Here is a 27,636-nt window from a genome sequence, read left to right on the forward strand (position 1 = left end):
TTTCAAGTCTGCACCTTATAAAACTGGGAGTAAAGGCACCAAAGCCCAGAGGGCCAAGCAGCTGGGATTAGAATCTGCTGCTCTCTCCCTCCTGCACAATCCTATGGAACTCAATCTTTTTTCTTACATTAGACCCAATACCAAAGGTAAGTGCTCTGCTTCTATAAGCCATAATGTCCTAAATGTCTGAAAATACTTTGAAGGGGTAATTACCAAAGTAATTATGGGTCCTATGTTGCTGGAATTTATGCAACTACTTTAAATTCAACAGTTCTCTTAGCAATGTGTAGTAAGAGTTCATAATTAATGCCATGACACTTCACCCTTTCCCCTTTTTTTTGGTCTTGTAAATAGTAATAATTCTGTTACCCCAGAAACAGTGGAGATGTTGTAGTTGATATCATTATTTACTGGGGAGAGAGGAAACTGCACTGCACCCCTGAGACCTCTCCACGGTTCTTTGATTACTGAAGATTCAGTGCTGATTGTACAAGGGGCTTACGCTTGTAGTCTGTACTGAAGTAAATACCACCCATCAAAGCATATCTTAGTAAGAACTGTCCTTGGTAACTGGGAGTGAGTGGGAGTGTTTTCTTTTACTGAAAGCCAGCAGGGATGAAGAAGATGTAATCTCTGAAATTTGAACCGTAGCTATGTGTTTGTCATAGAGAGACTGCAGAAGTGTTTCGTTGTGAGTGCAGTTACAGGTGAATCTGTAGGGGGCAGTCTCTGACAATAAAATACACAGATTGCTGCGACCTTCTGCATGGTGTTAAAAGTGACATACTTTCCTTCTTCCCTGCCCCAGCCCCTACTTTCTGAATTTAACCTAAAGGCACTGATCCTTCTTAGTGAAGCTGATTTACTCTTCCCACTTCAGCTATTCTTTTATTTAAACATTTTTACAAGGTAGCCCTAACTTTGAATTGAAAATCAGTTACCAGATATTCTAATCAACTACAGCATTTTAGCCTGTCATTACTTCTTGCAGCAGTATATTGCAACTCTTCTGGCAGAGTAAAAACAGCCAAAGGAAATATTCACAGTGAAAGTTCACATAAATAATTTAGGGTGCATTCATAAGGAAGTGCAGTCTGTTGCAGGATAAACACTTCACTTTTTGAAAATCAGCACACTTGGTTTCTATTTTCTGCTAAAAATAATGTTGTTTAGGTTTATATAATGGTTTGCATTTGAAAGGTGCATCAGAAATTATATATATATCTATGAACTGGGTCACTTTTATCAAATTGGGAGCCAGCTGGCAACCTATATACAGCTTGAGATCAGAGTGAAGTTTTTTTTTTTAAGCCAAGAGCCATTTATTGTGCAGAAAAGTTTTCATCAAATCTTAATAATCACTTCTCTTTAGTTTGCAGTGTCTTTAAACTTATACTAAAAATAAACTGAAACAAAAACAGCAGTTCATGCTTCAAAGCCTGATACTTGAAAGTTAAGGAAGCAAGTTCATCAGAAAACTTTGTTCTTCCTTCTACTTGTGTGCGTGGTCCAACATTTCTCTAATTACCCAAGCATCTGTTGGTTTTGCAGTGGATGCAATAAAATGCTGGTGTGAGTGCTACTTTTTAAATGGGAGCTTTTTTGTTTCTTTCTTTAGTCCTGGCAGGTTTTGGTCTATTCTATCTCATTCACATTCTCTACTAGGCTTAGAATGATGTCGTGTATGCTTGTGGTGCTTGAGTGTCTCAGTTCATATTCAGTATAATGAATTGACCTGTTCCAGTGGGAAGGTGTCCCTGCCTGTGGCAGAGGGTTGGAACTAGATGATCTTTGAGGTCTCTTCCAACCTAAACCATGCTATGATATTCAACCAACCTGGCTGGTTCTATGATTGTATGTATTATAATTCCCCTTAACTTCATATTCCCCTGTTACATTACTTTTGCCATAAGAAATGCTAATTCATAGATGTAAGGATCCAAATTTCACAACTTCTCATCAGTTCAGGCACTTAACATACTTTCTATTTTCACTTTTTTTTTTTTCTTTCTGGCAGGTAAATTCAGCTTCTCCTTTTAAAAGAAGGCCAATGTTGTGTTGTTTGGGGGTTTTTGTAGTGAGTAACTCTACAGCCAAATCAGAAGCAGAGATCTGAATTCAATAAAAATATTACTTATTAGAGATGTACTTTTTTTTTCACCTGGTGTTATGTACAGGGTTAACCTTCCAGTGGGAGTGACCTTGAACCTGACCCTAGGTGGTCTTGACCCCTCCCCAGGGGTGGGTCTGAACACTGCCAGGTGATGGTTAGCCCACTCCCCCTTCCTGTCTAAAGATCTATAAAAGCAGGGGGGCTTCCTGTTCTCCCTTTCTCTCTGTGCTCCCTGCCTCTCTGCTTACCAGCATCACCATCCTGCTTCTGGTTCTCTTTGTTTTACCACGTGGCCATCACCCACAAGGCAGACAAACCCCTTACCATCAAAATCTGGTTGTATTTACACATTTTGTATTTGTTTTCCCTTCCCTAAACCTTTGTAACTTCCCCACCTCAGATACCTTTTTTATTTATTGTTAAACTTTTCTTCTTTTTAACTTCCAAATCGAGTGAGATCATTTATTTGGGTGTGCTGACCTTTTCCTCTCTATATATCTAATTCCTTTCTTTTGGGAAAGAAGGGGGAAAAGGGAAGGGCACTCTAAAAAAATTGTTATTGGTTCTATCAAATATATTTGAGTCTCTGGGGATTTAAATTAGAACCAAGACATGTTAGTAATGCTCTTTCCAAATAGTGGTGATCCAACAGACAGCACAATGAAGAATAATTTCTATTGAAAGAGAGAGTTGATGCTGCATCTGCTGGCTCTAGGATTCTTGAACTTTTTTGCTGTAAAGCATTTGTTACTTATGTAATGTAACAATACAAATGTTGAGAAACATGTTGAGATATAATGTTGGGCATTGTGTTCTTGAACTTCAGAAAGGCTATCACAGATAATCAGAGATAAGAAAAAGAAAATTAGAGGAAACAGTTGATAGCAGCTCTTGTAACATCAGATTGGACATTGGGAAGGAGTTTTTCACAGAGAAAGTGGTCAGGCACTGTAATGAGCTGCCTAGGGAGGTGGTTGAGTCACCAAGCTTGGATGTGTTCAAGAGTTGTTTGGATGTGGTGTTGAGGGATGTGGTTTAAGTTGAATCTTGTAGAGTGGGGTTGTAGGTTGGACTTGATGATGCTGAGGGTCTTTTCCAGCCTGGATGTTTCTGTGATTCTGTAATTACAACCTCAAAAATTAATTATACTTGAACATCTGATTTTACTGTTATAAATAATACATTTGCATCATAAATGACAAGATCTGATAGCATCAAAGTGAAAAAAAATCCCCAAACTCTGATTTTTAATGTTATTTAGATTTACTGTGCATTGGTTACTTTAAACTCATTAAATCTATGATGGTTTGAGGTGCTTTGAAAGAAAATTTAGTTAATGAAAAAAATGTAATTATTTGGATTCTTCACTAAAATCTCTGCAAATCAGTCAGCTATCTTGAATCAATTTAATTTCAACTTCTATGTTTATCCTTAGTGCTTGTGCAGTTGTGTGAAAGAATTATTAAGAAATGAATATAAAAAATTAAGTGTGGGTTGTTTTGGGTTTTTTTTTGTCTTCAAAGGACTATTAACTATCCAGGAAGTAGAAGCTGGAGTACAGCACATTTTAGCTGACATCTTTGCTAAAGATAAGGATACGCTGGATTTCATCAGGAAATTGTAAGTTTTGACTCTGTCTAAACTTTGCTGGTTACATGGTAGGATTCAGTTTCCCAGCTTGCAGGTACATAAATAACTTTTTTAATGGTGTGAAAATAGTGTTAACTGTGAGATTGATTCCTTCCCTTCCTTCCCTTGTGCTGGAAGCACATTCATTAGCCTTTCCGCCTATCTGTCAGTGGAGGAGAGATCTGTGAGCATACCATGGTCGTGTGGCTCCCAAAGGCTGAAGAGTTCTCCATGGGTCTGCTTCATATTTCTGTATATATTGTAAATATCTGCTTGTATGTTGTGCTAAGCTGTAAATATAAAGCTGCTAAGCTGTAAATATAAAGCTTCATTCAATTTTCCAGAGTTGCTGAGTTTATCTGGGTGATTTCCAAAGTGTATGTGTGTGTGGGGGGGGGGGCAGGTAACACCCAAACCATCACAAAAGGAAAGGTATTTTAAGAGAAGACCAAAGATTTGCACTTCCTCAGCAGAGCACCCTGCAAGTTAGGCATATCTGAAGGGGATTTGTTCAAATACCTAACCCACCCCTTGAAAGGGGTGATTTTTTTTTGAGCAAAATGAGTGCAACTGTTGCATATACTCTATCATTTATAACACAAGAAAAGACTGGATGAGGCACTTAGTGCCATGGTCTAGTTGACTGGCTAGGGCTGGGTGCTAGGTTGGACTGGATGCTCTTGAAGGTCTCTTCCAACCTGGTTGATTCTATGATTCTATATTGTTGCAGAGGGGAAATTAATTGATGCGAGATGATATTCTATAAAAATATGTAATTTATTAATTTTAATATTCTGAACTCTCACCACCCCCAACCACTGAATTTTAATATTAATATTTGTTCATTAACACAGTTATGGAAGACATTCTAGGAATAACACCAAACAGAACTATTATTATCTAGCAGACATTCCAACAATAAACAGAGAGAGAATCCCCACGGTCAATATGCTGCCTGGGGTCAATACACTGCTTGCCCAGTAGCTGGGCCCAAGCTCTTTCTGCTTATGGCAGAAGGCAGTAGAGAATTACAGAGGCATTGAGCATTTACTCACGGATTGTTATTATTACCCTTGTGGGGGCCAGCCACAGTCCTGACAGTGCCCAAATGCTTTCAGGGGACTCTGTCTTGTTGGACACTGCGTTTGAGATCTCATGGCTTCAGGGGGAAATGCAGACAATCTCTGACCTTGTTCTCCAGGCCTCTTCTGGACAATCTGTGTGCATGACCGGGAATTCTAGGCAGGACCTTCAGGTGCAGAAGGCAGATGTAGTGCAGTCTCAGCACCACGTCACACTGGCCACACAGACTGAGCTCCGTAGAGAAAGGCAGGCAATACAGGCAAATAACAGCAAGCAGTGAAGCAAAAGCAGTAAGCAAAAGCAGGTTGTTCACCTGAGTATCTCCTTTCATCAATGTGGGCCAAGGTTAATTGCCCTTTGGACGCAAGAATAGCCAGCCAGGATGGCAGTTAGCCAAAACATACCATATTAGGTGGGGTCCACAGGCCTTCTTCCCCAGATATGGGAAGGGCACAGGCCTTGCACCCGGTGGGCCATAAGCTAGGCGCCTGGGCTTACACAACTGCATTACAAACCTGGGCCCTGGGCAGGCCAGACGTTATGGCGCCAGGTCTGTTGTGCCCCTTTTGTGTTTGTTTGTGTCCGTTTAATGTGTTCACCTCTGGTGTGGGCAGAAACACATGTCCAGGTAAGACAAAGCATGTATAAGCCTATTTGGGCCTATGGACCCTCCACGACACATGTAGATCCAATCTGCCTTGCACTTCCTTCAAGCTAAAACTTTTAGGAGGTGTTGTGGAGGCAGGAATTAATGTGTGGCCGAGTTGGGAATTTATACAAAAATAGTTATTTTATTTTCCCAAAAACCCACCCCCAAAACTATATATACAAAGATTAATTTAGTTTAATTAGCAGATTCAGTCGCGTGAGAATTACCTACAGGGATACCATCAATAATCTGGCTATTTTGGAAGTCAGAAGTTGGAAAAGGCTTTAGCTATTAATTAATAGCAGTTTTCTTACAAATAAAGTTAAGCTGAGCCAAATTAACTCACAGTCAGGCTGACTTGCTCACGGTCTGTCTCTCTTTCTCGCTCCCTTTTCAGCGGCTGTTAAGAATCGTTAAGTTCTTACAAAGGTGTCAGTGGGGAAGCAATCCTTTTGAAGATCTCTCTGCAGCCAAGGCAAGGGGAGAGTGGGGGAGCTCAGGCAGACACTAGTGTCTAAGCAGGGACAAAATCCAAAGCGGGAACCCCCGAAGGCGGGAAGACCCCAATATTTATAACCTTCGCTAGACAAAGGGCAGAGTTAGACACCTTAGGCGCGAAAGCGCACGGCCAATGCCAGCCTGATTCCAGCGCGGGAACTCACGGGGCAGTCCTCGTGTGGGCAGGACCCCTTTGCTCACCCTTCACAGCTGCAGGGCGGGCGAGGGGGGGAGGAAACCAGGCGGCTTTCCCTCTTCCCCCCGAAGTCCGGGCAGGAGAGGAATTTAGCGGTACAGGACTCCAGGACAGGAGGTGCATCTGCTTAACCTGTTTCTCCAATATTTACTGCATGACATGTCAGTATATTTAGCATGCAATGATGTCTGATTTTTGTGTGGCTATTCAATAAGGCAAATATGACTGCTTTTAAAGCAGAACTTACTGATCCTGTGGCTGTGATAGCTACATTTTAAATTTCCTTATGTTGCTTGAGTGCGGAGTTGTCATGTCTGGAAGTTTAGTGTGACAAAGTAGTAGATAGTTGGGTTTTTGGTTTTGTTTTGTTGATGAGGTTTTGTTTGTTTGTTTGTTTTTTCCTGCACTGTGTACCATCTGGTTTAGAAAATGGGGTTATCAAGGAATGGGTGTCACTGTGGAACATGCACTATTGATTTGAATCAGTTCAGTTCTATTTAGTTGACCCTTGTTTGCTATTTGTTGTGAGTAATGGCAAACTTCAGTAAAAGGCTAGAGAACAACAATATGATAACTTCAGTGAAAGGTTTGTTTTGTAATGGATGTGCTGTCCCTACCAGACTATACTTTTGTTCTTTTCACAACTGGAACCTCCTCAGTTGGTGAGATGGTTTGGGTGTTCCCCACCCACCCCTCCCACTTTGGAAATCACCCAGACTAGACTCAGCCCCTCTGGAAATAGAATGAAGCTTATATTTACAGCTAGCACAGTATACAAGCAGATATTTACAGTATATACAGTTATAGACAGAAATAGACAAGGTAGAAGGGAATACAGAAACACAACAGCCCTCCCAGAAACCTGAGTCCCCAGGAGGGGCTCCCAACCACCCCTTTACCTTCCCCCTACCCCTCTCAACCTTACCCCAGTCCCAATGAAGAATGGAAGTTCAGCCAGGGGGTTAGGAAGCAAAGTGGATTAGGAAAGGAAAAAACAGAGGGTGAAGTTAGAGAGAGAGATGCAGCTTGGAGCTCCCCAGCAGTAGGAGTTGTACTTCATGTTTTGATTCTTATACATGTCAGCAAGCCTATGAGTGAGGTAGACATCAGCCTTGTTTTCCTTTCACAGCCTATAATCTAGTTCTTCTCACCAAAACTTTCTAGCTAGACTCAAACTAGCACAGTTGGATATGAAGTCCTCTACAGATGTATCCTGTTGCTCTAAAGTGTGTTGTCTGTATAATAATCATTAGGAGCATACAGGAAACTACCTGTTTGGGTTATCTGTTGCTCCTAAAAATAATGAAGACTTTCATGGCTGTTAAGCACTCAAAGAATTCTGAGGCTGGGTAGGCTCCAGAGAGATGTTGCATTTGTGAAAAATACATGGTAATTACCTGTTTTTAGGAGCTTCCTGAAATTTGTTGTGTGAAGCTGAACCAGTAACTGGCCAGACTGAAGTGCAGGTGATAGCTTTTGAGTATCTATTCCCTTCAGATAGGCTATTTTCAGCGTTTTTTGAGCTCTGCTTAAATTTCTTTTCTTAGTGTATTCCAGTCAGTATATGTTATATCTGTCTCAGCATTAATGTATGTAATACAATTCTACAGGTAATGAGAGTTGACTTGTAATTAGGTAGACTCCAAACTTTGTTTTTAATGCAAGCATTAATGGTTGTTAAACGTTTCATGCTAAAATACTTTATTAACATTTCTTTCTTACATTCAGATGCCAGCAGAGGTACATTTGTATCCAGTCAGCCTTGGCAAAAGTGTCATCCAAAAGTGGAAATGAGAAAGATATTGATAAATTTCAACTGTACCATGAGTTCTCTTGTAATATAAAGAACATACAGCACCATCAGGTACATGTACAAATTTGTTTGTTAGTTTTTTATCTTAGAATTTTAATTATGGCAAATGTGGTTTTGCTTTTGAAGTTTGTTGCTTAAAACTGATTTTAAAGATGCTTGAGTTTGCTTTTCAGTTATCAAAGGGAGTAGAGACTTCAAAATTCTTGAAATGCATGGCTGAGCTATTAACATCTTTTTGAAGAAACTGAACAAAGACCTGCTTATTGAGTATGCCTGTTGTCTGATGCTCCTTAAATATTTACAATGATTTATGTATCAGAGATTCTAATACTGGTGTGATTTATTTTCAGTATGTGTCATACCCTCCTTGCTTTACCTCAGTGACAAGTGCAGAGCAAGTGTTGCGATGAAAGGCAAGCAGTAGTATGTAGGAGTGACACTGGATTGGTAGTGGCAGAGTAGTGGAATCTGCTTGGTTGGAGTGTAAGTATTTGAGGCAAACTTTGATAAACTTATCAATTGGTTATGTTTGCTGCAGCACCAAATCAGAGTGCTCTGAGCTATCTGACACTAAACATGTTAGGTGAAACTGGTGAGAACTATCAGGGAAACATCCAGAAAATTACATTGATATTAATCGATGAAAGTAGCTCATGGGAAACTCCCATGCACTACCCCAAAACCAGATTTGTTTTGGCAGTCATTAATATTCCCTTATGTGAAGGATCTCAGGTTATTCTAAGCCCCAAGGCTAGGTTTAACATGACTAGAAGAAGAAATGAAGTGGGAAGCAAGCTTGCTACCTGATGACAAGCTGAAGACTTGATTGCTAGGCTGCCTCTCCCCTGCTACTGATGGTCAAAGATAGAAGTGTGATGCACTCAATGCAACTGTCAGCACCTTTGTACTGTACTGATTCATGACTAATTACCAAGTGAATTGTCTCTTGTTTTAGTCACAAGTACTTAGCTTTTAAAAAAAAAAAAAAACCTACATAAAATCCCCAACCAACCAAAAAAAAACCCCCAACCACCACCACCACCAAAACATGGAACAACTAACCCTAACAAAATAACCCTCCAAAATCAGAAAAGACCAATCAACTGAAAAAAACCCCAACAAATAACCAACCAAGCAACCCAAAAAAACCCAAGGAACAAACCAAAGCTAAAACAACCAAACCCCAAACCAGAACACAAAACACCCCAAACCCAAACAAATAAACACCCACCAAAACAAACCAACAAACTCAAAAATGACCCTCTTAGTTGCTTCCAGACAAAAATGTCCTTTTTTCTTTATCCTTTTTCTTTTCTTTTTCTTCTACAGCAGAATGCTTTTTCTTTTATGCTTACGATATGGTCTCATTTTCTCTCAGCATTCTATCTTAAAAGAGGGATGGTTTGAAATTAATAAAGGATACTTTTCCATGCCTTGATTGTATTGCAAAAAATATTTCACAATATGCATGGCCTAATTTTAACCCCTCTCCCTCTACCTTCAACATAGGTGGTGTTAATCGAAAGACAAAATAAGTATGAGTGATTATAATAGAGAAACCTTCTCTAGATGATTGAAGTAGTACTTGGAGTTATTGTCTTTGTAATAAATATGGATGTTTACTGTATTTATATCAGTGATTATTTGCTAAAAACTTGCTCCTAGATGGCTGGGAAAAGCCACCAGAGTAGTCAAAGTCTGCTGTCATGGTGTATCATGAAGAGTTGTGAATGGAAGGTGTCCAGAGAAGGGCCACAAGGATTATCAGAGCATTGGAGCACCTCTCCTATGAGGAGAGACTGAGGGAGTTGGGGCTATTCAATTTGGAGAGGAGAAGGCTCTGAAGTGACCTTATTGTGGCCTTTCAGTGTCTACAGGGGGCCTACAAGAAAGCTGGGGAGGGACATTTTAGGCTGTCAGATAGTGATAGGACTGAGGGGAATGGAAGAAAGCTAGGAATGGGTAGATTCAGGCTGGATGTTAGGAAGAAGTTCTTCAGCATGAGGGTGATGAGACCTTTGAACAGGTTGCCCAGGGAGATGGTCGAGGCTCCATCCCTGAAGGTGTTTAAAGCCAGGCTGGATGAGGCTCTAGACAGCTTGATGTAGTGTGAGGTATCCCTGCCCATGGCAGGGTGTTTGGAACTAGATGTCTCTTGTGGTCCCTTCCAACCCTGACCAATTCTATGATTCATCAGGGGATTGTGATGTACTGTATGGGTTTTTTGTTAGGATACTGTTGTCAGACTTTGGTTGCCAGAGACTGTTTAGTTTTTCCTGCACTAAGTATTGAATTTTGAAATATGCTGCATGTATTGGGCATACAGCTGTTTCCTGGGATGATGGTATGATTTACTTGTCTGAGCCATCCTTTTTATGTAAGAAGGAAAAAAAAAACCAAAGAAAACTGTTGCTTTGTTAGAGCCAGGGCTGGGAAGCAGTTTTCACAAACCTGGTGAGCGCTCTGGCTATGTGGCTGCACTGTTTCTTATCCAGGATGTGTTTGTAGGTTGTCTGTTTGAAGTTAAGATTAACTTGATCTGTTTTGATTTATTTCATATTGCGTTTGTCACTAAACTTTGAGTCCCTTTCTTTGCCCATTTTGGCTCTCTGATGAAGTGACAACCCCTGTTCTTACAGCTTCTAGTCCTGTAATCACAGGATGTTTTTGCACTCTTATGTGTCATCTTTCATCTGTATTATACCCCTGTTGATTCTTCTAACATACCAAATATTTCTGTTTAATGAATTCTAAAAGTCTGGGGTTTTGTGCTTCACTTAGGTGTCATGGTCCAAGTTATAGCAGGGCTCTTTTCTATTGGTTGAGGGGAAAAATGCATTTTCTGATAACCTCCAACAGCTGTGGTTTGCAAAAGGTCCCTATTTTGTGAAAATACTGTGATTTCTGTGTTGATTATTTGCTAGTTTTCCATTGCCTTTCATTGTCTCTCTTTTTGTGTTTTGATGATGAAATAAGGAAAGAATAAAGGTTTTATCTGTCACTTCTTCCTTAAATTCTAGTATTATACTTTCAATAGTCTTTCTCATAACCAATTTCTTTTTTACCTGGCCTTACTTGTCCTGCTACTACAAACTACCTCTTTTTAGTTTAAATTATTTTCTTGGGTTACAACCATCTTTTTTTATATCTAAAAGTCTTTAGTTTCTCCTTTACCTAAGTCTTTGAAGACTCCATTTAAAGATGGTTTAAAGATGTGTTCTTGAACATGCTTTGGGAGAGGTGTAGATGTTTTCAGGTGAAGGAATTTTCTGGTTTGATTCAGGATTTTTAGAGGGTACTTTAAAAGGGTACTTTAAAAGGGTACTTTAAAAGGGTACTTTAAAAGGGTACTTTAAAAGGGTACTTTAAAAGGGTACTTTAAAAGGGTACTTAAAAAAATACTTTAAAAAATACTTTAAAGAAAATACTTTAAAGAAAATACTTTAAGAAAACATAGGGAAGCTTGAAACTGGGAGGGATTAAAAAACTCTGCAAATGTCTTAAGACTGCAAATGGAATAGCTCTATTTGCAAAATGCACTATTTGAAAGACCTTCTCTACAAATGTTCTCATCACTTTTAGCTAGAGGCAAAAGCAGTTCCTTTAAATCACCTCTTTGTAGAGTTGCATATAAAAACTTCCATGCAATACTGCATTGAAACTGGTTGTTGCCTGAGTATATAAGTGCTGGTCACCTTAGAACCATGGAATCAATCAGAGTTGGAAGAGACCACAAGGATCATCTAGTTCCAACCCTCCTCCTATGGGCAGGGACACCTCACACTAGATCAGGCTGTCTAGAGCCTCGTCCAGCCTGGCCTTTAAACACCTCCAGTGATGGGTCTTCCACCACCTCCCTGGGCAACCCATTCCAGATTCTCACCACCCTCATGGTGAAGAACTTCTTCCTAATGTCCACTCTGAATCAACCCATTTCTGGCTTGCTTCCATTCCACCAGTCCTATCACTACCTGACATCCTAAAAAGTCCCTCCCCAGCTTTCTTGTGGGTCCCCTTTAAGATACTGGAAGGTCACAATGAGGTCACCTTGGAGCCTTCTCCTCTCCAAGCTGAACAGCCCCAACATCCTCAGCCTCTCCTCATAGGAGAGGTGCTCCAGCCCTCTGATCATCCTTGTGGCCCTTCTCTGGACACCTTCCAGCACATCCATATTCCTCTTGTAACAGTGGCTCCAGAACTGGACACAGTACTCCAGGTGCGGTCTCACCAGTGCGGATTAGAGGGGGAGGATCACTTCCCTCGATCTGCTGGCCACGCTCCTCTTGATCTTACAAACCTGTGTGCTCCTCCAGTTTGCATGCAAGTGAAGGGATTGAGCTGTAGACTAGCATGTTACCTCTAAGAGAACAAGATGTGTCTTTATGACCAAAGCATCTCTACCCATGTGACTGTGCGTGTATTGCAATCATGTAAACCGGCGTGCGGTAAAATGCAGCTGGGTTCTCCGGTGCTGCAGCCGTCATTGCACGTGCTGTAGATCTGGAATAGGTGCTGTGCCATTGCCATTTTGAGCATTAAGATGTGCCACAGAACAATCATGACTGGCATGGAGTCAAATTGTTTGACTGAAAAAGTTAAAATACTGAATCTGAAGTGAGGAGAAAATCTCGGTTGTTTAAAATGCCTGACTTCAGTTTTTGACATGGTTGGATACCTGTGGGTGTTGCCAGCTGGAACATTTTGCTGTCAGGAGGTTCAGCCACAGTTCTTTCATTTGGCAGCAAGGAGAAGCTGACTAAATTATATTAGGGTATCATTGGGTAGCTATATCAACACTAAGGAAAAAAACCTTTCAAGAGTTTATTTGAATTTTTGACTAAACATTTCAGTGTTTGTGTACGCTTTAGGGTTACTTTCCTCTATTTGGAGATGATTGAGTTGGTGGGAGGAAATGAATTCATGAATACAGTGTAATGTTTGTGGCAAGTGCTCTATTTTCAATCCCATACTTAAAAAGGAATTGGAAATTCAAGTCCTTGACAAAATATACAAAACTTATCTGATGAATCATAGAATCAACCAGGTTGGAAGAGACCTCCAAGATCAGCCAGTCCAACCTAGCATCCAGCCCTAGCCAGTGAACTAGACCATGGCACTAAATGCCTCATCCAGTCTTCTCTTGAATGCCTCTAGGGACAGCAACTCCACCACCTCCCTGGGCAGCCCATTCCAATGCCAATCACTCTCTCTGCCAACAACTTCCTCCTAACATCCAGCCTAGACTTCCCCCAGCACAACTTGAGGCTGTGTCCCCTTGTTCTGTTGCTGGTTGCCCAGGAGAAGAGACGAACCCCCACTTGGCTACAGCCTCCCTTCAGGTAGCTGTAGACAGCAATGAGGTCACCCCTGAGCCTCCTCTTCTCCAGGCTAAACAACCCCAGCTCCCTCAGCCTCTCCTCATAGGGTTTGTTTTCCAGGCCCCTCACCAGCTTTGTCACCCTTCTCTGGACACCTTCCAGCACCTCAACATCTCTCTTGAATTGAGGAGCCAGAACTGGACACAGCACTCAAGGTGTGGCCTGACCAGTGCTGAGTACAGAGGCAGAATAACCTCCCTTGTCCTGCTGGCCACACTGTTCCTGATGCCATTGGCTCTCTTGGCCACCTGGGCACACTGCTGCCTCATCTTCAGCCTACTATCCACCAGTACCCCCAGCTCCCTTTCTTCCTGGCTGCTCTCAGCCACTCTGTCCCCAGCCTGTAGTGCTGCTTGGGGTTGTTGTGGCCAAAGTGCAAAACTCTGCACTTGGCCTTGTTCAGTCTCATCCCATTGGCCTCTGCCCTCCCATCCAGCCTGTCAGGGTCCCTCTGCAGGGCCCTCCTACCTTCCAGCAGATCAACACCTGCTCCTAGCTTGGTGTCATGAGTTTAAGTAGATGTGTGACATGGAAGAGAGCTATGCAAAATGAAGGAAGTTCTCTTTTTCTGATTTAATGGAACATGTGACTGCATCAAATTACTGTGCTTGCGTTCTCTGAAAAACATATATTTTGATTAACCCTTTCCATGTTCCAGTCTTACACAAGCCCAGTCTCTTTCCAGAATGGAAAGATTCTAGAATAGCCAGATTTTTACCTGTTACTTAAACCAATGTGAATCCCATTGTATTAGAGGGAGAATTTGACTAATCGCTTACTGAATTGAGCATTTCTTGGGTGATAATTCTTCCTTGAATGCATGTCACTTAAACAATCTGCCCATTCTGTTCTGAAAATAAAAGTGTAAATAATATTAGCAACTGCCACACAGCTGATGTAAGTTCAGGTAACTGGCATATTCTGCAGATGGAGTGCCAGCAAACAAAACACCATGCAAATACTGACCCTTCTAATGATGACATTAGAATTCTATCAGATGCATTCTCTGGTGTGAGCATCATTTTGATTTGATTTTAGCCTGACATTTAACTTTCTCTCTTTTTCAAAAATCTGATCAGGCTAAACGTGAAAGCATTTGATTTGTTAAAATGTCTTCCTAATCTCAGCATGAAAACATTTGCTTTGGCAGTCAAGGTACCAGATGCTATAATATTTCACATGCAATCTTTATTATTAGCTTTGTTGTTCAATGATATGTCAGGCCTGGTATGTCACAGGAGCAGTAAGGCTGAGGAATATAAATTGGTACTATGTCCTGGAGTCATTTTAAACCGTTGTATTTAACATATGTGACATGTCTGAGTTAGCTAGTGATTGAATTAAAGTTCATGATTGACACAGAATGCTCTGTTGTGACAGTGCTCAGGGCCTGCTACATACAGCAACATGTGTAGTCATACAGCAATGTCAACTTCTTGCAGCTTTTCTTCTTTTATTTTTGCACTTGAAAATATTTTGGGAGAGAAAATGAAATTTAAAAACATGTGAAGCTGCTCTTCAATATTATTCCCTTTCCAGAGTCCCTTGGCCTATGACTTTTCTTCATGTATATAGGTGAACATTCAACATCTTAATAGCTAGGTTAGACTACCAGATACCAGCATCCTCCGGAATCCACCACTTGTGTTGTGATCTTAAAATGAAGTGTAAAGCTGCAGCCTGCTGTTTCAAACCCAACTGCATGCCTGTAGCTTGTGTGCAGCCAGATTTTGCTGTGTATCATGAATACGCAGTTGTGTGCACAACTGTCTGCCAGAAATATGTCTGTATGTTTCAAAGCTGGGATGTTAACATGAAGGTAGGGAGTATGTCTACAATGCTTTCTGCTATCTGTGAACACACAAGAATAATTCTAAATTCATCCTCTTTAAAATTATGCTGATTACCTTTGTGTCATTAGTTCTGAATCCTAATCAAGATTAGATTTGGATTGATTTCAGGAAGAAAAACGGAGCCCGAAGCACAAGATTAACTTTTTCCCTTTGTGTTCTCTAGTTCTGATTGGAGTCGCTTTCCAGTTAATCTCTGGAGTTTTAATTTGGACTGTTATATTATTCCACCAACTAAAGGAATGCTGACTTCTATAATAAGTGTGTTTAATATAAACTGGATCTTAAGATTGCAGACTCCAAGAAGAAAAATGTAGAGTTTGTTATGCCGCAGCATGATTGCATCTGTGTTTAAATTGTGGATGGTATCTGTTTGTGCCAGTACTTTGTGAACTGATTTACTGTACCACCATGGTCATTTGCTACAGAATGTCAAGCGAGTGCGTACACAGATGTTGATAAGTTTATCTTTCTAGATATTTTGTGTGTCATCTGTCTCTGCCACTTATATTTGCTCTCAGATTCTGGCCATTAACCGAGGGGAAAATCTGAAGATCCTGACAGTGAAGGTCAACATTCCTGACGGGGTGAAGAATGAATTCTGTTGGTGGTGTGTCAATGAAAGGTCTGCATGGATACATATTCTTAAAGAAATATCTTTTTTTCTATAGACAGCTGCAGATGGAAATGTACCTCAAATGTCTCATTGCATTAAAAGAACAGTTTAAAGCAGTACTTATTAGATTAGCTGAAATTAACGAGTGAATAGTTCTTGTTCTTTTTTTCCAACTACAGTGGCATTATGCTGAAAAGATCATGCCTTGGGCAGTATCTGGGGAGTTCTGGCACATTCCTGAAGCAACTGAATTTTTAAGTTAATGTGAAGGCTGATAAATGTTTATGTATTTTCAGTTGCAATATGCATCATGTCCAGTAGCCTTTACTGAAAGGAACTTGTAGAATCTGACAGAATCGATTTCTAACTTCTGGAAGGGATTTCCTATATCTGGTTACAACTATTAAATAGGGCTACTTCAGATTTAGATTTTTCACAATTGTAAGGAATTTCACATTTAAAAAGATGTATGTGATTTATTCAGAAACCTAAATGTGGCTTGTCATGTAGCCTGACTCTTGCATTTTGATCTCTGATTATTAGAAAACTGGGCTCTTAAATTTTGGATGGTTCTTTAATTTCTTACTGATTTGGTCTTGCAAGTTGTTTTTTTCCTAAGCCTGTGGTGAGATGTTTCATAGAATCATAGAATCAACCAGGTTGGAAGAGATCTCAAAGCTCATCCAGTCCAACATAGCACCCAGCCCTAGCCAGTCATCTAGACCATGGCACTAAATGCCTCATCCAGGCTTTTCTTGAACACCTCCAGGGATGGTGACTCCACCACCTCCCTGGGAAGACCATTCCAATGCCAATCACTCTCTCACCTTGAGTGCTGTGTCCAGTTCTGGGCCCCTTAATTCAAGAGAGATGTTGAGGCACTGGAACATGTCCAGAGAAGGGCAACAAAGCTGGTGAGGGACCTGGAGCACAGCCCTGTGAGGAGAGGCTGAGGGAGCTGGAGGTGTTCAGCCTGGAGAAGAGGAGGCTCAGGGGGGACCTCATTGCTGATTACAACTACCTGAAGGGAGGCTGTAGCCAGGTGGGGTTGGTCTCTTCTGCCAGGCAACCAGCAACAGAACAAGGGCACACAGTCTCAAGTTGTGCCAGGGGAAGTCTAGTCTGGATGTTAGGAGGAAGTTGTTGGCAGAGAGAGTGATTGGCATTGGAATGGGCTGCCCAGGGAGGTGGTGGAGTCACCGTGCCTGGAGGTGTTGAAGCAAAGCCTGGATGAGGCACTTAGTGCCATGGTCTGGTTGATTGTCTAGGGCTGGATGCTAGGTTGGACTGGCTGATCTTGGAGGTCTCTTCCAACCTGGTTGATTCTAGGATTCTATGAAAAGGTTGTGGTTAAAAATGTTCCTTTTAACTGTAGAAATGTAATGGTTCTGTTTGCAAGTTGGAAGGCTCTGAAAGAGATAAATTTTTGTTTGGCTAGATACTATTAATCCTAAATCAGATTAGTTTAAGTGACTCTACTTTTTTGTTCTATTGTTTTTTTTGGGTTGGTGTTGTTTGTTTTTTTTACACTGAAGTATCAAATTTCCTAAACATGTGAAGTTTCATTCTGGCTCTTAATGGATTACTTCTCCTTCCTTCAAGATGTATCTTTGGTAGGCTGAACATATTTGCCAGTCTTGCATTTACTGTGTCTGTGACAGAATTTGGAAGCACTGTGAGCCACAGATAATGGAACAGCTTGTCACTGCTATACAAATGAACGTGGGATGTAAATTGAGATATTTGAAGTTGACTACACTTCTGTGAGTCATCCTTAGATAACAAGACTATTGACCTTGAGAATGAAACTACTTATTAGTACTTATTGTTCATGAGGCTATATTAGCTTATGAGTTTTTACTATTTAAGGATAACTTGTCCACCAACTTCTGAAGGAATGATTTTAGTAGATCTTGCTGCATTAACACCTTGGACAGATTCTGATCTTTGTTAGATTGACAGCTGTTGCCAAACTGACAAATGGTAATACATATTCTGCCCTGCAAGCTAGGAAATGACTGTCCAAGGGTAGGAGTTGCATTGTTTTTGCTGCATTGATTTACTGGTGAGATCAGAAAGTTAAGAATTTTTGTCAGAGGCAAAGATTTTAAGATGCTGAGAAGTTAAGAATGTCTTTATGCCTGGCCCTCTGGATTGTATTTTACATAAGACAATGGCATCTCTGTGATTTGACAGCAAACCTAGCTCCAGTAAGGCTAGAGCTGCAGTGGTCCTAAAGACTTAGTTGTGAAGTTGAAGAAGGAAAAAGGTTCAATAACCAACAGCTGGAGAGGAGCTGCTTGGCTGACTTTGAGTGTAAAGACAGCATTGAATTGATCCTTTGGTAGGGGCAAGATTTTGTTGCACAGTGAGACTGCAGCCTTGAAAATGAGGTGCTGGAACGTGTCCAGAGAAGGGCAACAAAGCTGGTGAGGGGCCTGGAACACAAAGCCTATGAGGAGAGGCTGAGGGAGCTGGGGGTGTTTAGCCTGGAGAAGAGGAGGCTCAGGGGGGACCACATTGGTGTCTAGAACTACCTGAAGGGAGGTTGTAGCCAGGTGAGGGTTGGTCTCTTCTCCCAGGCAACCAGCAACAGAACAAGGGGACACAGCCTCAAGTTGTGCCAGGGGAAGTCTAGTCTGGATGTTAGGAGGAAGTTGTTGCCAGAGTGAATGATTGGCATTGGAATGGGCTGCCCAGGGAGGTGGTGGAGTCAGCGTCCCTGGAGGTGTTCAAGAAAAGCCTGGATGAGGCACTTGGTGCCATGGTCTAGTTGACTGGCTAGGGCTGGGTGCTAGGTTGGCCTGGCTGATCTTGGAGGTCTCTTCCAACCTGGTTGATTCTATGATTTGACTAATTATTGCAGCAGTCCTGCAGTGTGTAGGACATTCCACTCAACATAGCAGTCTTTTCTCCTTTAAAATTCCCATATTATTTTTTTGCCTACATTTGTACAATTATTTTTTTCTATTTCAGATGGAGACCAAAACAATTTTTAAAGCCAGAATTAATGAGGATACTTCGGAATTCAGTAGAGGATGCCTATAAACGCCTTATATATCCTCTCCTCTGTAGAGAATTCAGGTAAGCCCAGAAAGAATATGTGTTTTTATACTAACAGTTTCTTAACAATTCTCTCCTCAACTTTTTATTACAATATATTTTATCTATTTAGAAGTATCAGCATTTTTTTAATCCTTTGTGCTTAGTGAAGAAATTAACTCTGTGTGGTCTTGGTTCTGTAGATTTAATTTGAGACCTCTATGCAGTTTAGGTTACAGTAGAGAAATGTCTCTTTCTGTGGGGATTTTACATGGTTTTCTATTTGTTGCTTGTACATTAATCTGAGAAGGTAGAGTTTAGACCTGTATTACTGTAGTAGTTTTATCTTTATACTTGTGTATTATCACAAACCAATATGAAACTGATTTTTCCCAGCATCTCTTCATGTCACACCTATAGGCATTGTTCTGACTCCTCTCTTACCTGTCTGAATTAAACCATCAAAGCAACTGTTCTTGTTGGAAGTGTCTCTCATCTTTGCTATCTGCACTTCGTGGTAAATGACTTGATCATAGTGTTAGTCTGATGGCATCTTGTGAGTACGGTGGCGACTCTGGTAACGCTGTTGCAGTGATGTCATCAATGACACTTTTAAGACCTGTCATATACTAAAGTTAAAGGAAATTTAAAGTTTAGTGTCAAAGTAACATCAAATTGGCTGTTTTCATGGGATAGTATAGGAGTCTACCACATTAACTGAAATATTAAAAGGCTGCATTCTAAAAGTGTTATTTTCTGTGGCTACCAGTATGGGTCCCACAGGGGTCAGTACTGGGGCCTGTTCTGTTCAATATATTCATCTGCAACCTGGATGAGGGCACAGAGTGCACTGTCAGCAAGTTTGGTGATGACACCAAACTGGGTGGAATGGCTGCTACACTCCATTCAGCCAGACTTGGACAAGCTGGAGGGTTTGGCAGGGAGAAACTGAATGAAATTCAACAAGGGGAAGTGTAGAGTCTTGCACCGGGAAAAGAACAACCCTGGGTATCAGTATAGGTTGGGGAGTGACCCTGCTGGAAGGCAGTGAAGGGGAAAAGGATTTGGGGGTCCTAGTTGATGGGAGGTTGACCATGAGCCAGCAATGTTGTTCTTGTGGCCAGGAGGGCCAATGCCATTCTAGGGTGTATTAGAAGGGCTGTGGTTAGTAGGTCAAGAGAGGTTCTCCTGCCTTTCTACTCTGCCATGGTGGGGCTGCATGTGGAGTTCTGTGTCCAGTTCTGGGCCCCTCAGTTCAAGAGGGACATAGAACTGCTTGAGAGAGTCCAGTGCAGAGCCACAAAGATGATGAAGGGAATGGAACATCTCTCTTAGAAAGAGAGCCTGAGGAAGCTGAGGCTGTGCTGCTTGGAGAAGAGGAGATTGAGAGATGACCTCATCAATGGTTATAATTATGTGCAGGGTGAGTGCCAGGAGGCTGGAGCCAGGCTCTGCTGGTGATGCCCAATGACAGGACAAGGGGCAACAGTGGAAGCTGAGGCACAGCAAGTTTCATTTAAACAGGAGGAGGATTTTTTTTCCCCTGTGAGTGTGACAGAGCACTGGAACAGGTTGTCCAGAGGGGCTGTGGAGTCTCCCTCTCTGGAGATATTCAGAACCCACCTGGACACATTCCTGTATGATCTGGTCTAGGTGATCCTGCTCTGACAGGGGGGTTGGACTGGATGAGCTTTCGAGATTCCTTCTAGCCTAGTGCTTTACTTTTATTAATGGATAACTGTGATGGTTTGGGTGTTCCCTGCCCCCCCTCACTTTGGAAATCACCCAGACTAGACTCAGCCAGCTCTGGAAATTGAATGAAGCTTATATTTACAGCTGGCACAATATACAAGCAGATAGTTACAGTATATACAGTTATAGACAGAAATAGACAAGGGAAAAGGGAATACAGAAACACAACAGCCCTCCCAGAAACCTGAGTCCCCAGGAGGGGCTCCCAACCCCCCTTCAGCTTCTCCCTAGCCCTCTCAACCTTACCCCAGTCCCAAGGAAGAATGGAGGTTCGGCCAGGCTTTTAGGAAGCAAAGTGGATTAATCAGAGAGACAGCAGAGAGGAAAAAAAATGCAGCTCTGAGCTCCCAGGCAGAAGAAGTGCCTTATCTATGTTTGGATTCTTGTTCTTATACCTCTCAGCAAGCCTATGAGTGTAGACATCACCCTTGTTTCTCTTTCACAGCCTGTGATCTCGTTCTTCTCACCAAAACATTCTAGCTAGCTTCAAACTAGCACACTTTGTGACTCTTGCCACAGGGCTGCTGTGGCAGCAGGTTGGTGAAGGTTTTCCATTCTCTCAAGAAACTCCTCAGCTTCCTTCCCTGCTATTTCCTAGATGTAGTTCACAAGTCATAAATGCAAAGAACACATAGGTGGATGTCTGCTTACATTTTGCCCTGTGATAATTTTGTATGATTGATGGTCTCTGGTTTGGAAAAGCTGAAACATCTCCTGCAGAGAGGAATGCAGAACACTTGCCAGTAGTGTTCCTGGTCCATGACCACTTAACCCTTATCCTCCTTTAACTCTCTCTCCGCCCACACCAAAAGCTGATTTTTAGGACTCTTGCAAAGGGCTGCTAAAGTATTCAGTACCTCCTTTTAGCATTAATATTTCCAAACCACCCCCTGCTGCTCTATTTTTTATTTTCTTTTTATTATCATTGAATGCTGGAACAGAAAGTTTCCAGAAGTATATTGGAATTTCTGATGTTTCTAGTAATCAGAAGAGTGAAACTTGCCAGCCAGCCAGTTCCTTTATTTGTTTAATTTCCTTTCTTTCACTCTCTAAGATACCATAATTTCTTGTCTCTGGTATAATAATGTCCAGTGTTGCTTTTGGCTCTTTGAAATACATTTTATTTTGTTGCAGTACTGCATGGAATGATTCCATGAGGATTTGATGCAAGTGATGTGGCATGGACATACCTTTTTAATGGATAATCCTTTCATAATTTTCCATGCTTTTGTGAAGTGAGTGCTTTGTCTCCTCTCTCTTCAGGGACACAAACATTTCTCTGTATATCTTGTTTCACACCTGAAGCTAGTTTGCAGATATTTTTCCACGGAAGGGATTGCCTCTCAGACCGTGTATGGAAGTGGGGAGTTTAAAATATCAATTTAAAAACTGACTCTTATAACATTGAATATAGAAGCTTAGTAGGTCATGATTTAGGTTATTTGCTTTTATTCCAATCTACCTGTTAGCGATGTACAGTCCAAGTGCTTCATAGAGGTGAAAGCAGGGGCTTGAAATCCTGGCTTTGTTGATGCTTTTTCTTGAAGTTCAACAACTGAAGGGTTTTGTTTGGTTGGGTTTTGTTACAGAATAACTCTTGTCTTTAGAGACTAGAGCTGGTATCCTTGTCTGCTTTCTCTCTGTACCTGTATTAATGAGAATTGTCACAAATTGGAATACCAGGCACCTTGCCATTTTGATGAAGCCAGTAGTGTGCTGAAAAAGAGAAAGATAGTCACTTGTTTGAGGCAGCCTGATACTTGTTCAAGGATAAAATGGCTGTCCCAAATTTGAAATTAAGGGACAGTAATTGGGACAGTAGATTATGTCGTTGATAAAAGTGTGGAGTGAGTGACACAGAGAGAGGTCTCTATTTGAAATTAGAAAATGCAAGATATTATGTGATAGAAAGGACATATGTTATGTTCCCCCTAAGCACCTGGTGCTTTCAGTAACATTTCCTGTTACTATAAAAGTTTAATGTCCATTTTAAATGTGATTTCCATAAGGTGCACGTAACTAACAACATGTGCTTATGGGCACTTGTAATTCCTGCACAGATCTCCCTTCACAAGTGGCCTGATGGAAGTTTACAGTGTGGAAGGACTTGACCTTGTGGGTGATAGGGACCTCATATCTCTCTGACAGAAAGCTGGACCTTGAGTGGATCCATATAGTTCTATCTAGTTCCAACCCTCCTGCTATAGGAAGGGGGGCTGGAACTAGATGATCCTTGTGGTCCCTTCCTACTCTGACTGATTCTATAGAGCTGTGAGGCTTAGGTGTTTGCTTTGTTTTCTTTGGTCTATCACAAGTGTCAACAAATTGTTCTATCCTGGGCTCCTCCTGAAAGATGCTTCTCTTGTGGTTCGGACTGATTTTGTTTTACAAGTGGGAGAAGGGTGCTGTAAGACTGAAGGAAGAAATGAAATGTCATCTGAAAAATGATGGAGATGAGTTTGTAAAGTGATGCTTGCAAGAGAAAGGAATTATATTTTTATATAAAATAGGATGAGCTCTGATCTATCCTGACATGCAGGAAAGGTGCTTTGGCATTGTGGAAGGTAGTTCTATGTAAATATTAAGTGCTTAGAAGATAAAGATTAAAGTCAAAGCAACCATTGACTTAGTTGGCCCATATTTGAAATACCACTGGCCATTTTGGTTGAGGGGTGAGGAGGAAGTAGTAAAGTGATTCATTACAGCTGCAAAAGGCCTAGTGAAGGAGAAGTAGGTATGAAATTACGTCAGTCTGATCAATCCTTCACACAGACATTTCAGCTTGGAAAAAAGAGAAATTAGAAGTGAATGGTGTGTAAAGAGTGAAGGTGGGGTTTCTAGGGATAAATTTTTGTTCTGTTCTAAGACATAGAGCTTAAAAATAGAAATAATTTTATATAATCAGCTTCTGACAAAAATTTGGCAGCTGGTTACATAGTTTTTGATGAACCTGCAGAACTCAATGCCAGTTGACTGTGGTTGCAAGAAATATGCATGAGTTCAATATGAGACTGGATAGTTGAATAAGAGATCTGTTATGGCTTACTGGAGACAAATCATGTCAAGCTCAGGAAATACTGTGAGCTGGAAATAGTTGGAGACTACCATAAGATAAGATTATGGAACAGGTATTCCAGTGCTGTTGTATAAGATCTTCAGGCAGCTGCTTATAGCCACATTTAGAGACAAGGTACTGCAATAGAAGGACCACTTAGCTGAACTAGTGAAGCCATTCCCATGTTCTTGTTTTCAGTGGTGACAACATACAGAGTATCTGCTCTTTGATGCAGAGGGCACATCAGAATTACTAAGGAGTCTTGGAATGTAGGCATACTGCTCACCACCTCACTTCAATCATGTCTGTGGCATACTTGATATAAAAAAAAGCACAAGGATATAAGGAAACATTTTGCTGTTTAATGCTTCCTGAGAAAAAGTTTAATCAATAATGTACAAAGAGAATCTAGACCTATCTGTGTTTTACAAATGAGAGAATTACCAGCTCTTTCTGGACTGCTGCAGGATGAGACAGGACTGGGGTAGTTGTTAGTAGTTATTGACAATGTGATGTATCTGAAAATGATAGAGTACCTGGTGGAGAGGGGGCAAAACTTAGGTGATGATGACTATTTGTGTCCTCATTACTTTTTCAATGTGGCTTTTTTTTTATACAAGATGCTGTAGCATGATAAAAATACTTGTCCTTATCAACCACTGCCATACTGGCTGTATCTGACAAATAAGGCCCCATACATCTTGTATACCTGCACTGTTTGAGATTGCTTAGTTTCTCATAACACTCTGCAGTAGATGTTTTTGCTTGTGAAGTAGTCATCAAAATGCACTAATTCACTTCTTTCTCTTGAAAAGTACTCACCTCAGAGGTCATCTTATCCAACTCCTCTGTGGTCAGCAGGAACACGTCCAATAGATTAGGCTGCCCAGAGCCACATAAAGTCTACTCTTGAATATCTCTAGGAGCAGGGCCTCAACCACAGCCCTGGGCAGCCTGTTCCAGTATTTTACCACTCTCATTGTAGAGAACTTTCTCCTTAACGTCCTGAAGCTACTCTGCTCCACTTTAAAACCACTGCCTCTTCTCCTGTCACTACAAGCCCTTCTAAATAGTCTTTCCCCAGCCTTCCTGTAGGTCCCTTTCAGATACTGTAATGTAGTTATAAGCTCTCCTTGGAGCCTTCTCTTCTCCAGGCTTAACAGCCCCAGTTCTTTCAGTCTGTTGTAGGAAAGGTGTTCCAGCCCTCTGATATCTTTGTGGCCCTCTGATGGGGGCCCAATCCATCAAATCTATGTCTCTTTTGTGTTGGAGGTCCCATAGCTGGACACAGTACTCCAAGTGAGGGCACCAGAGCAGAGTAACATGGCTGAATCACCTCTCTCAACCTGCTGGCAACACTTCTTCTGATGCAGCCCAGTATGTAAAAAAACACAAACAACCCAAAAGCAAAAAGCAAGAGGTTTTGTTCCTATCAGCATTCTAGCTTGGTTCTGGGAAAGCATAATACCCTCCTAGAAAGAGTCCATTTTTACACACTTGTGTGATGACTGTTAAGTAATAGAATTTGTAAATGAAATTAAATGTCCCATGAGCCTTGATGGGTTAGCAGTGAATTGGATAGGCCCTTCTATATTGTCTCTAGTACATCTCAGCCTAAATGATGATCCTTTTCTCACCGAGTAGTGATTTTTCTCTGTAACTGGAAAGTTACAGTGAATTCCATCAGTGCCTTCTTCAAATCCACTGTTGTTTGCATTGATGGGAATGTGCTCTTAGCTCAGATTGATGAGCTGATGCTTGAATGATGGTTAAGTGCATGTTCTCATAGGAGCTGGATTTACTTTTAGTAGCAGGATGAGATTATCATGTAGCTGATCCTTTTTTGCTGAGTGTCAAAAACTTCATTGAAAGTGAAATATTTAATTAAAAATAATGCAGACAATTGGGAAAAGCTTTATGACTTTGGGATAGTTCAAAAGTGCATTTTGAAGCTGATGAAGGGGAAAATGTTTGGTTGATTTATTTTTATTTATTGAGGGTTTTTATTTGTTTGTTTGTTTGTTTGTTTTTTCTTTTATCCTTTTAAGATCCAAGTTGACATCTGATGCAGAGAAGGAGTCTGTGATGATGTTTGGGAGAAACCTCCGTCAGTTGCTTCTGACCAGTCCTGTGAGGGGCCGTACTTTGATGGGAGTAGATCCTGGCTACAAACATGGTTGCAAGCTAGCCATTATTTCACCAACCAGTAAGTTTCAATTCTAGATATGTTTGAGAGGAGTGAAAAAATATATGTTCATTTAGAGGAAAAGATAGTTTCAAAGTCTATTTCTGTATCAAATGGATTTTTTCCTTAGGCTATTAGTGTTTTCCAGGTATCCTGTCACACAAATTCCTATCTTCAGGCTTAAGGTTAAGTTTCTGGCACCTGGATTCCAGTGTCTCCTCTGGTGTTAAATAAAATAGAATTTAAAACCCTTCTGCCTTCTTCAATACAGGTTCAAATAATTGTGCCTCTCAGTAGTCAACAAAGAGAACACCTGGCATCTTTATTGTTGAACACAGAAATTTGGTTTAAATACTTTCTATAACCTCACTTTTTTTCATGGGTAATTATATCTTGGACATCTGGATGCTTGATCAGCCCTTTTTGTTTAGGAGTTCATGTGTTAATGTGACAAGTCAGAAACATTGTATTTACACAACTTTTTAGTTTAGTTTTTTGACAGTTGTAGAACAGAGCCTTTGCAGTTCATCTATCTGATCTGGGCATGCATTGCTCTTTAGGCCTGTGGTAAAATGGTTTATTTTCCTTTTATTTTGTTGCTACTTTTTGTCTGAGAATACATCTGCTCGGGGTGTAAGGAAAGATGTGTTCTTGACACATTAAAATGGCAATAAGAGTAAGATAAATGGTTACTAGCGTGAATTGCCCCGTATTATGTCAGTGCTGAGTAATACAGTTATTTCCAAATATGACAGCTGAGATGGTGGCTCGAGCTAGCATTGGAGTTCTCCTGGACTGCAGGTCCTGAGACTGAATTCCAATTTTTCATCTCCTGTTACTGGATCTGTAAAATGTACAAGACCAGAGCATTAATCTTTTGCAGTGAATTGGTGGTTTTGGTAACATCATACACTTTTATTTGCCTGATATGACTAGGTCCTTGTTACTTGTTATGTGCATATGTCTCCAAGGAGCTAGAAAATATATCAGCTCGTTTTGCTTTGGCAGCCAAAGTATTTTTGTCCTCTGCTCATTCTACATATCTTCTAACTGAATGCAGAAATAAAAAGGAGAAAGATAGCTGCTTCAGAAGCTTTCTTTGTGAATCACCAAACTGACTTCACAGGATATGGTTTTGGGGTTTGTGTGTTTGTTAAATGACTTTAACTTGCATTGTTTCAGGTCAGATACTCCATACCGATGTTGTTTACTTGCATTCTGGTCAAGGATTTCGTGAAGCTGAGAAGATAAAGAAGCTTCTGCTACAGCACAAGTATGCTAAAGAAACTTCCATTTATTATTCTTTCTTACCAAATGTAGTGAAAATCTTTATGATAAAAATGCTTGCTTTAGGGTGAAGTAAGTTCTGTAATGATTTATCTGAAATTACTCTTTCTATGTAGTCTAGAGCTTATTTTTCTTTCAGTCTGCTCATGTTAGATATATATGAAATCAAGCCATGGCTATCACTAAAGCTACATGCTTAGGGGAATGTATCCTCATAAAGTTCTGTCAATCCATTTATTTTCAGGAATAGAAAGTAATATTAAGCCAAGGAATAAGTTTAGCCTCACTTTTCTTACCTGACTTTCCCCACCCCCAACCCACTAATCAATCTTTCCCTGTTCCAAAAGCCACATGTAGTCTTTGGAAGAGTTTTATTAAGTGAAAGAAATACTGCTCAGGTAGATCTCTCCAGATCCTATATCTTGAAAACAGGGGCAGCATGATTAAAGGGTTATTATATCCAACTGTTTTGGGATCCCCTGTGGACAGA

The 27,636-nt window shown here is 40.8% G+C and overlaps 1 protein-coding gene across 1 annotated transcript in view; it reads left to right on the forward strand.

The window, feature by feature from the left end:
* The window catches only part of SRBD1 (S1 RNA binding domain 1), a 142,334-nt gene that overhangs the window by 15,291 nt on the left and 99,407 nt on the right, over positions 1-27,636 (forward strand). Inside the window, exons 8-14 of the mRNA XM_064158381.1 lie at positions 8-146; positions 3,637-3,733; positions 7,897-8,032; positions 15,731-15,834; positions 18,802-18,909; positions 25,723-25,880; positions 27,042-27,132. Of these exons, the coding sequence (XP_064014451.1) occupies positions 8-146; positions 3,637-3,733; positions 7,897-8,032; positions 15,731-15,834; positions 18,802-18,909; positions 25,723-25,880; positions 27,042-27,132 (833 nt within the window). The remainder of the gene's footprint in view (positions 1-7; positions 147-3,636; positions 3,734-7,896; positions 8,033-15,730; positions 15,835-18,801; positions 18,910-25,722; positions 25,881-27,041; positions 27,133-27,636) is intronic.

The sequence above is a fragment of the Pogoniulus pusillus genome, chromosome 18, assembly GCF_015220805.1.
Source record: "Pogoniulus pusillus isolate bPogPus1 chromosome 18, bPogPus1.pri, whole genome shotgun sequence".
In the NCBI taxonomy this organism is placed as follows: domain Eukaryota; kingdom Metazoa; phylum Chordata; class Aves; order Piciformes; family Lybiidae; genus Pogoniulus; species Pogoniulus pusillus.